At 40.8% G+C, this 11540-nt stretch overlaps 1 protein-coding gene and 1 long non-coding RNA gene across 3 annotated transcripts in view; one reads left to right on the top strand and one right to left on the bottom strand.

Annotated features, from left to right (window-relative positions):
• Nucleotides 1-1487, bottom strand: part of LOC132472078 (SHC-transforming protein 1-like) — a 9201-nt gene extending 7714 nt beyond the window's left edge. Inside the window, exons 1-2 of one of the 2 annotated variants that reach the window (XM_060071520.1) lie at nt 1190-1487; nt 343-803 (exon numbers count right to left, since the gene is read on the bottom strand). In XM_060071520.1, coding sequence (XP_059927503.1) covers nt 343-801 — 459 coding nt within the window. In that variant the 5' untranslated portion in view covers nt 802-803; nt 1190-1487. The remainder of the gene's footprint in view (nt 1-342; nt 804-1189) is intronic. The other variant, XM_060071521.1, reaches the window with a different exon arrangement.
• A 3219-nt stretch (nt 1488-4706) lies between these two features.
• On the top strand, nt 4707-7451 carry LOC132472275 (uncharacterized). Its single transcript, XR_009529048.1, has 2 exons — nt 4707-5067; nt 5804-7451. It is a non-coding gene; the product is annotated as an uncharacterized LOC132472275 (long non-coding RNA).
• The last annotated feature ends 4089 nt before the right edge of the window (nt 7452-11540 follow it).

The raw sequence follows: 11540 nt of genomic DNA on the forward strand, positions 1-11540 counted from the left end.
ATAATCTGTTAAATGCGATGAATAATTGCAATCAAAATATCGGGTCAAATAATCGCAACTATCATTATCATACCATAATCATGCATACCTAGTGCATGTAGAGCAAGCATAAGATGTGAAAGTGACTAATGTTGGATTTTGACAGGGTCAAAAGTACATGACAGCACTTCATCACTAATACCTGAAACACAATGTCAGGCAGTTTGTAATAGCATAATTAGGGAACAAAAATGCAAATCAAGCAACGTTCCTATCCAGGTTCTTCAGGATCATGTTTTCCCCAGTGGATGTGGATATTATGTCTACAACAACAGCATGATGAATATGTATGAGCTCATGTACCTCCACATGATGATGATGGACCACGCTGTTCTCAGGGCCCTCCTCTTCCGGGGGGACTATCTTCAAACGGCACAAACCACCTTGCAGTGGGTGTAGGGGACACCCCTGCAGAGCGATGGGCCCCTTGGTGCCTCCGGCGTGGCAACGGGACGCTTGGCCCGACGTCCAGTCCGCGTCCGAGACGGGTCGCTCATCCGCACGTCTGTCTATGTTTCTGTGCCCGCTTTTGTGGGTCAGCGCCCCCAGGCCACCCAGCAGCGAGATGCCGGCCATGCGGGGGATGAAGCCCCTCAGGGTGCTGCTCTCTCCGTCGGGGGCCCGGGCATGGGCTTCCTGGGCGTGTAGCGGGGCGAGCGGTGCGGCCGGGGCCTGCGGGTCTCCCTTGGTGTCCTGGAGGCGGTCGTCCAGGGAGCTGAGGGAGTCGTTGCGAAGGCGGCTGTACTTGGTGCGCTGCAGCATGCCTGGGGAAGAGAGCAGCAGACCGCGTGGGAGTCAGACCTCAGGCAGCGGCGGATGACCTCCTTGTTAGTGTGTGTGTGCATGATGCGTAGTGATGTTTGGTCGTACATGTTGATGGTGCTCTGACATGACGACCCTCCAAGGATGTTACAGATCCTTGCAGGCAATCATACAACAAACAGCTGCACAGCTGAACATGTGTGAAAATATCGTTTGTGCTGATTAGAAATGGCAGTTCATCATTTTTATCCAGATTTCCAGGTCTGAAGTGAGGTGTGGTGATGACCTGAGAAAAACATAGGGGAAGTTTGTCTGCTGTCCCACAACCCCTTCTATAAACATAAAATATGCCCATACTCAAGCATTACTGTACACACTTGGTACTCACCTGTTTGGTAGTTGTGTGAGAGTCGGCTTGGTCTAAAAGCTGTCCTGGTCCAGTGTACTCCTCGCAGAGAGGAGTTCCATCACAATGATCTACAAACTCTCTTACTCGTCACCTCTCTGATAGACTCTCCAATAAACTCCTCACCAACTCACTATCTCTCTCGCTCTCTGTGAGGCAGGGCAGCTTTCATGAATGAATTTTTCTCTTTATGAATGAGATTCTTTCTCTCTTTCTCTCTCGCTCTCTAATGTGTAAATGGAGCCACCCGTCCCCTCCTCCTCCCTGCACTACCAGCCAATCAGAGGCCTGCAGGGTGACTCATGCAGCACACACCATAGATACACGCACACACATGCACACACACTCACACGCACACGCATGCACGCACACACTCGTCAAATGCAACACTGGTGCACAGCGTCTCAATCTGGAAGTGACGAAAACAGCTAAGTGGAATAATACTCCATTGTCCGGCTGCGCAAGCAGTTCAATTAGAGCTCTAGGAGGATATTGGATTTATAACAAGGCTATGCAAACATGATCGGCAGTGTTAGCCAAGTTACTTTCAAAGTGAAATAAATGTCATACTACTTAATACTTCCACCTTAAATACATGAGTAAAGTCACAATATTAGGCTACTTAGGCCTACTTTTGCGTTACTTTTAGCAAAATACAGATAGCGACGAGCATCCTTAAATTCACGTCAATCACACCACACCATGGTCAACAGCACGAGGGATGTACGAAGCAGCCCCAGATCCACCTTTTTTTTAACTGAATTATTATTATTATTGATCGTTTATCAGAAAAAAAATGAATGATTTAAAAAAACAAAAACATTCTGATCATGCATAACAGCCCTCGAAAATAATGATATTGTTGATCAAAAACGTTAGCACACATGTTTAAACTCTTTAGTATCATTGAACTTGTGGGGTTTGGGGATGACAGAACAAAAACTTTATCTGAGAAATGTCCCAGGTTCGCTCTTAACTTGACTCATGAACCCTATGATTTGAAGTCAATGGAGACAAAAGACACCGTGAGGAAGATGAGGATGAGGACCATTAAAGAACCCCTTGGCGCCATCTCGTGATGATCCGGTGCAACACTTTTATTATAATCTGGAGAACATGTATTTATGGGGCCGATTCTGCTCTCTTATAACAAACAACACTTTTAGGGAAAAATAAAGATTGGTGGATGACACATAATGACACGGTTAGGCAGTTGAAGAGTCTCAAGGCGGACTTAAATGTTAAACTATAAGTGAAACTCAGAATGAACTACGTTCTTAAGGGATAAGATCGCAGAGCTTAATAACATTTCCATATCCTGTCAACTAATAAACAAAATCCTCCATTGAACCACGCAGGTTTAGGATTCCTGTTGGTGGCCTGCTGCATTTTTTCCAAATTGGGGACACATGGAGAATAACCTTAAAGAATCTTATATCCGTTATGGAATACAGCAAACTGCAAAAAATATTTGGCTAATATTAAAGTAGGGGTCAAACGTTTGCAGCAAATTTGATGCCAATTCACTTATTTTTCGGCAGGAGGGTAGTCAGACACGCGTAGCTTGTGAACAGCAAGCAAGGCAGCCAACTGCTTGAGGCCCCAGGCCACCAGGGGGGCCCAAAGGTCAGATAAACTTTATTTCACACAGAAATGACTCATAATAACTGCAGTGACTGCATCTCACTCGCAGGACAATTTCAATTTCAGGACAACAAGTTAGAAACCTTGACTTCAAACCATGTTGTCATTCCTATCAGCTAGGGTAGGGTTGCCCAACGAGTCGATCGCAATCCTTGATAGATCGCAAAGGTAGTACGGGTAGATTGTGTGACATTCCATATAAATAAAAAATAAGAACATTATCTGCCAGACTTTGACAAACAGTTCAGGACTTTTTTTTTGTTGAGCCAATTGCTACATTTAAGTGCTATAGAAATTCAGCACTGTTTCACTCAAACAAGTCTGCAGTGAAGGAGGAGATTTTGATGGTACAAGGTGATATTGAGCCAGTGGCTTAGCTTAGTTAAACTGGGCTCCGGTTCAAGTCTTGCGCTGGGCCCCCGCCATTCGCTCCCATCCATCCCCAACGCACAATGAACATGTATCCGCTCCCCATAGGGCCTAGGCCGACAGCCGAGGACCTAAAGACGAAACCATGGACAGTGACTTAGCATCCCTACATCACACAGCACATTAAAATCCGAGCAGAGAGGGAAAGGACACACGCACAATCATTATTAGAACCACGGACAGTGACCATTTGCGATCAGAAACAGAACACGATCAGAAACAGAACACAATAATCTATTCAGCTGAACACACAACCATATTTCCCTAACAGCACTAATGGCCTGATCAAAAAACAAACATAGCCAATGGACACAATGGGCACAGCGGCCATGTGATGTGGTGAACCTGTTCTGCTGGTTTGTCATCCTTTCTCTCTGATGCTCTTGTTTTTTTTACCCTTTGTTTTGATTCAGGTTATTCTGATTATGTCTCGGCCAGATTGAACCGTCACACCAAATCACCCATTATCGTATGCATATAAGTATGCATGCCAACTTTAAACAACAAATGAATAACTCCAGAATATCAATTTAGTTTCTCACACAGGAGCAACTCATCACACTAATATTTTCTTTAATTATTATTTATTGATTTATTGTAACTTTTTCTCTAGGGGCTCCGGGGGCCTCGTGGACCCCGGTGCATTGAAGCACCACACATAGCTACGCCCCTGTATTGAGCTTAAGTCCAGAGCTCATGGACAATTTGGGAATTTAGACAGAAAGGAAAAGTATCCAAACTTGGCCTACAGAAAAAGTGCATATTTTGCTGCAGAGGCCTGGGTACAGAGCATGAGGTTCAGGATTTCAGTGGAGGAGGCGCTGTGGAGGTAGGTGGGTTCGTCGTTGTCGATGACGACCAGCTTTGTTTCGTCAAGGATGTGTTGAGTACTCTGCCAGAGTGATTGGTGCTGTTCTTGATGAGGGGGAAGTTGCAGGGTGGCAGTAGGTGGTGGCTGAAAGATGATTGTTATTATTGTTCGTGTGTATCCGTGTGTGTGCATGTATTCATGTGTGTTAATTCATTAACTGTGAGATTTAGGGTTATAAGTGAAAAATGTGATTTTTTCATGAGAATGTGAGTTTTTGGACTACCACCACTCCTCCATTGCCTGTTTTGTGGTGTTATGTTTTTTATAAAAAGGGTTTCATTAAAGGATGACATTGTGATATTATTTCGATGTACTGTTGTAGAATTGAACCTCTGTTTCCTGTCATTCCTCTGATATCACAGTTTAAAATGTTGGTTTCCATTCAAACGTTTAACAGGTTACCAAAATGATTAAAGTGGTAAAATGCGCTTCTGGTGCGGTGTTTCACCATTCCATGAGTGTTTTTTGAATGACGATCTCGCTCTCTTGTGATCGTCAGGTGATGTGGTGAACCTGTTCTGCTGGTTTGTCATCCTTTCTCTCTGATGCTCTTGTTTTTTTACCCTTTGTTTTGATTAAGGTTAATCTGGTTATGTCTCGGCCAGAATAGTCTGTGAAGCCAAATTACTCATTATCGAAATATGCATGCCAACGTTAAACAAGAATTAATAACTGCAAGATATGGATTTAGTTTCTCACACGGGAGAAACTTATCACACGTCATTAAAAGACGGCTACGCCTTATGGCCTACGTCACCATAATGTGGCTGCTAATTAGGATGTCCCAGAACGACTAAGATTTACTATAAAAGAACCAACCGGGCTGTCGGTTGACCATGCAAATTTTAAAAAATAAAGAAAAAAGGAAACATTAGTAAGTCCGAAGCAATCGACAGGACTAACAAGAAAAACAAAAGTAAGTAAACCCTTTTCGATATTCCATGTTTTGTTAAACAAGCCTATTTTCATAGTTTATTCATTCACTTGAGACTGGAAGAGCAATGCCATTTTGATAACATTCACTAATCATTTAATTTAGAATATTGGAGGCATTACTCAGAAAGATTCAAAGTGTATATAGATACACAAAGCATATCGTCCACAGGTTTGAACAGACACAGAGTGTCAGTGCCAACAAATAAGAGGGAAGTAAAATGGACATGAAGAGGTAATTATTACGGCAGTGGATATTTAACAGCACACACGGACATGAAAGAGATGAAACATGTGACGTGTCTGATACAGTAGTTGAGAATGTCCGGACAAGGACATTGATAAGTCACATGAGGACTTTCTTCCAGAAAATTAATTTGTACTATTCTTCAATACCGTTTCTTCTAAAAATTACTCAAAATGTGATTTAATAAAACATGTGAAGTACGTCATAAATCATCAAGAATCATTAAGAAGTCAGTCAATAAAGTCAATCATGACCGTTTCCATGGAAGGCGTACACACACAATGTATATTAGTACTTCATAAATTAAATATATGTATATCGTATAAGATGGTCCTATAGATTTCAAAATACTTATTTCCAGATGACATTATTATTGAAATGTTGTTTCTATTGGAACCGTCAACATTATTTGAATTTCTTAATAAGTTTTGCTATTATGAAAACATAGCTAAATTTTACTTTTAACTCTAAGCTCCCATACAGCTATCCTGAGAACCACCAAGACGTTTGAAGGCAAGAGTGCCATGACCAAGCAGATCATCACCAACAACAAGGGTCGCCTGAGCAAGGAAGAGGATTTTGCAGGAAGCAGACCAAGACAAAGTAGAAGACAAGCAGCACACGGAGATGAAAGTGGCCAAGAACGCACTACAGTCTATCCACTATGGACTTTTGAATATTAGATCACTCTCTAAGGAAAAGGTGTTTCCTTTGAGAAAATGTATTGCGGATAACCGTCTTGGCTTTATGTTTTTAACTGAAACCTGGTTTAAATCCTACACTCCCATTAATTTGCTTAATTCTTGCCCTGAAGGTTTCACCGCTCAATCGGTCAATAGACCCAACAACCAAAAAGGGGGTGGGATTGCCGTTATTTATCATAAGAAATATTCAGTATCATATCCACCACATGAGTTTTTTTCATCGTTTGAATACTTCCAATTGATCAAACAGCCTGAAAACCTGCTCATTGTGACTGTGTATCGGCCGCCACGTGGTTCTAAATTAGACTTCTATTCTGAGTTTGGAGAAATGTTGTCCATTATCGCTCTAGAACATGATAAAATCATTATAGTTGGGGATTTTAATTTCCATATCCACAAGGATCCTTGTAAATCTTTCCGGAAGCTTTTTAAAAATTACAAATTTGTTCAGCATGTGAAACATCCCACCCACAAGCAAGGAAACACACTGGATTTAGTTTTTACTAGGGGTATTGATGTTAGAATTGCAGCCATTGACCCCTTCGATTTATCTGATCATCATTGTATCCGTTTTACCACCGGTTTAGGAGATTACCTTGCTGGCAGTTTGAAAGACTTAATATTACGGTGTCTGCCGTGGATCCTGGCGGGAGCATAGATGCATAGATATAGAACGAATATAAATATGAATGTCTCGTCCGCTCTGCTGGCCAATGGAGACGAACGTCCGCTGTGGCGGCCACCTTGCCACAGTCAGTTGCTCACCCATAGTTGTGTTGGTAGTGTGGTAGGCCTACATGTATTTTTTTAATAACCATAAGTTGCTCAATTTTCAACCAATTTCCAAACGGTGTGGTTTGTTATAAACGTCAGAGGTGTAGTTATGACACTGCATACTTATGAATAATTATGTTAGGTACTAAAAAAATAGAATAATGTTCTAAAATAGGTACACAATTATAACCAGGTTAATAACGTTTGTAAGAAACCAAACCGTTGGTAAATCGGTTTAAATTGAGCAAGTTATGGTTATTTAAAAAGTACATGTATCACTACCAACACAATGTTATGGGTGAGCAGCAGACAGTGGCAAGTTGGCCACCAGGGCAGACGTTCTAGACGCCGCCGTAAGACATGTGTTATATTCTATGGATAGATGGCTCTGCTCCAGGCCCCCAGGAGCAGTGCATACTTCCGCAATCCACCAGTGCTCAGCGGCCAAGCCTGGTATTGCAGTTGTTTTACCGGGCTGTGGACGGTTCCCTCGATTCAAGGCGCCTAGAAGTAGATATCTCCGTTCACTCCAATACAAGATGGGAACAGGAATGTGTTCCGCAAAAAATGTCTGGATATCAATAAAAAAAGCTCATAATTATCCTTATGTACCAATAAAATATACATTTTCTCTTTTCAAAATGCCACCTCAAGCGTTGTATCTATTGTTTCTGTAATGTTTTTTTTTCCCGTCAAATTCTGTAAAAGCCTATTCCGTAAGTCAAAAACCCTTGCAATTTTCAGGTATGGATGCCAATAACCCCCACTGCCCATAAACCCAAATTTGTAGAACTGCACCCAAAGATGGTGCTATTGTAAAAGATCATGAATTAGGTTTATTTCTCCCCACCAGATTGACCTGGACTCAAAATTCTTACAGAATATTAATCTCTAGAATCAGATACATCTATTAAACATACCCTAAAAATGTTTATTATAATTTCATATTAAAGCTAAACATGATAAAAAAAGATTCACATGCTACAAAAATGATAAAAAATTCACCAAAATCGCCACATAAAATCTTTAGACCAAGCCTCACAAAAATCTGAATTTGTTTTATTTAGTTCCATTTGAGAAATATTGGCCAATGAAGTTGGAGCAGTTAGCCCATTTTTCTTATATGACCATTTTGTTATTGTATAAAAAAAATCATACGACTATTATTATGTGGATACCAATACCCCCCACTACCCATAAACCAAATTGTGGTATTGCACCCAAAGGTGGCGCTATTTAAAAAAAGTCTGAACTAGACTTATTACTCCTTACTAGATTGACCTGGACTCAAAATTCTTCATCATATTAATCTCTAAAATCAGATGCATCTTTTTCACCCTCTTCTGATCTAAAAATGTTTACTTTCCCCACAAATTCATAGAAAAGCCAAACGTCCACATTCTCAACCCATTTTTGCCTATATGACCATTTTGTTATTGTATAACTATACGGCTATCATTAGGTGGATACCATTAACAGTGCGAATTTCAGATCTGTACTCCCCTTTATTCTCTTGTGAAATGTGTGCTTGGAGTTTTCTTGATGTTGTGTGCTTATCAATCGACATTTTCACCATGTGAATGAGGCTTCATTCAGTTCAGGAATGTCAGTGGCTCAATGGGATAATGCTGGTGATCCAACCCAGTCTCACGGAAATATGTGACACTGTCACGTCACGTCATTTAATCTATTCATTCGTAATCTGGGACACGTAAATGTAAATTTAAACTACATCTTCATCTACTTTTAACCTGTAAAGTAGGGCCTGGCAAGCAGCTCAGAAGAAAGTACACACACCCCACAGCCCAACACTGTGTTGGTGGGTGCTGTCATTATTCAGAAAATACTGGCATGTTTTGTACACATCTTTTACCATAACTCAAAAACATTCTAGTTTTCCTACTTTACCCATGCACTGTTCTGTGAGGCACATTCTCTTCAACCAAATTAACTAGAGTAAACGTACTAAAATAGACGCATTAAAATACAATAAAACCATTAAAACATTACACACATTTTATGCTTTAAAGTTGTAAAGTCTTTTAAAGCACAATTTTTTTAAAAATATTTTATACTTTGTGTATATATTCTATACTTTGTGTAACAACATTTTAGACTAATTTCCTGACGATGGTGATGGATGAGAACCATGTATTTAGCAAAATGGTCTAATAAGCCAGCCTCACACCAAAATGTAGCATATTTTGGTCAACAGCCAAAAACTTACCGGTAGTTGTTTTACAATAACTGCTCTAAAAATGTGAGATGGCAGTTTTTTTGGCCCATTCTTTTCTACAAGACTGCGTCCACGTCACGTGACTGTCACGTTTTTGTTTGCAAAAGCTAACATGGCTGATGTATTCTCAGTGGTAATGCAATTTGTTTAAACAGATCCAGCATTAAAATGGGGTTTGACGTTTGAGTTCATAATTACGAAGATTAACACACACACTTTAAGAGAATACACTTCCGTCTGCTCACACACTCAATGTGGTTGATAATTGAGATAATTCAGGTAGATTCCACATTCGATCTTTAGAAATTAAATAACTATTGATCTGGTTCTCTTTTCCTTATTCCTATTAATATGCAGCTAGCCATGATCATACACACTGATCATGTAGAATAAGGGGGGCTGGGCTTGCAGTGGGCGGGGTTTGAGGGTCTAAAGTTTGCAAGAGGCGGGATAAGTGCGGCCTCTGTCACTGTAGTTTGTTTTGGTTTGACCACAGACAGCATGGAGGTAGAACGTGCAGAACTCATGGCCATCTTCTTAAATGTTGCTGCAAAGATGCATGATATATTCCGTTGCATCCACAGCATCCGAAAGATCGGTGAAAGATTGGCGCACGAGTTAGAGACAAATAGAAAAAAGGCGGAGGGAACGACCTTGTTACCGGAGAAAGAGAGCATTTTTGCTGTTTAACCTGCATGGACAGTACGGAAGTATCTGGAGATTTGAGAGACCAAGCGGCGAAATGTTCTGGGCCAATGTTCGAGAATTTTTTTTAACAAACACTGAGAAAAATGTTGTTGATTTCTTTGTTTAACTGAGAAAACAGGAATTGGAAGGCCGGGACCTATGATGTTCAGCTAACTGTTGTAAATAATAAAAATCAAAAAAACATTTTCTATATACGCGTGCAGCTGTGATATATATTCTTTTAACCATTCAGCGAACAAAAGGCAACAGGCTGAATATCATTTTGAGTGCCACTCAATGAGATGCAAATGAAGACCGAAGTGTCATCAACACGCCCACTCACGTGGTGTGAGAAATACAGACTTTCTACATCTCATTCACACAAAGTAATTTACATTTCCTCTGGAAAATACTACCTCAGGGGTGGTATTTTTTCGGGAGAATTTCAGGGTACAAATGCCAGGATATGTTGTTCCCATCAGTAGAATATCAGGACATGTACGTATGTCTGACAGCAGCTTATACAATGTAGCTAGGTCTAGGATTTCTAACTCTGAATCCCTCTGTTGGGGATGTTGCAGTGTCTTTCCTCCTCCAATACTAAAAAATACAATATAATGGGTTAGCTGTACACGGGGAGTGGGTTGCTATCACTGATGTACACAGGGAATGGGTTAGCCTAGCGATTGTTATCAAAAGAATGTTAACCAAATAGGACTCATCTCCTTTGCATGACTTGTCGGCTTTTTTGCACCTCACAGGCTTTTGAGCGCAAATTACCGCATCATATGTAAATCATTTATCCTAGCTGGCGTGTCAGAGATCAAACAATGTCAATGGACGACAGAATAAAACTGAATCAGCTGTGAACAGCGAAGATAAAATGAAAAATTGCCAAACAACGTTTACAACCTTACTAAAAACCCGAAAGGCCGATTTGTTTACGTAATTCAGTTTCTGGCTAACAATTTTTATGGATTTAAAAACTACACGTTTAATCTGCCAATAAATCCCTCATTCTCCATAACCGTTATAGTGCATCAAACCATAATATTGAACGTTCATAGCCTGCAGAAAGAACCCAAATCTAGCAAATCTAGAACCCCCCGCAGGAGTTGCTCTTGTGACGTTATTTCCTGGCTTGTAGCACTTATAGCGTTCCCGTTTGTCTTTGTGGGCATCGTTACATGACGAGTAGGGGAAGGAAAGTAATTGGCTGGTCATTGTTATTGTCAGCTACATTAGCCTCTTTAGCAAACCAGCTCAATACAAACAACAAAATGTTACATTGCATTGCACGCACAGAAAGACTGCAATGTATAAATTGGTGACCGGATTAAATCAGCAATGTAATCAATTGTGTAAGAGCATTATAAAATCGACATTAAAAACGACCAACGTGGTAGAAATACCAAGAAACTAAATCATTCATTACGGGTGCAGCAATATTTGTTTGTTGAGTAGTACGGTTATCATCCCTGAACTCGGTGGATTCTCAGCAGCACGAGTGGGACCGACCAAAAGAGGGCGTGCCTCTGTGATCTGTCGCAAGAAAGCTGATAGATTTCCCACTTTGCAACACGTGTGGGTGGTATACGATGCATCTCGAACACACTTAAACAAGAGTCTGCCCTAGGTTATTAGGGCAGACACTTGGTAAGGGTGGAAAGGGTTGTATTATTTTTTTCTTTTTGGAAAGGACTGTGAAACGAGAAAGACAAGTTGGTTCAAGAAGAGGGGGAATGACGTGTAGCATAGAACTACAGGTTGAAGTCCTTAAAGGGGTTAGCACACTAAGAGGTCGAGTC

The sequence above is a fragment of the Gadus macrocephalus genome, chromosome 14 (assembly GCF_031168955.1).
Source record: "Gadus macrocephalus chromosome 14, ASM3116895v1".
Classification (NCBI taxonomy): Eukaryota; Metazoa; Chordata; class Actinopteri; order Gadiformes; family Gadidae; genus Gadus; species Gadus macrocephalus.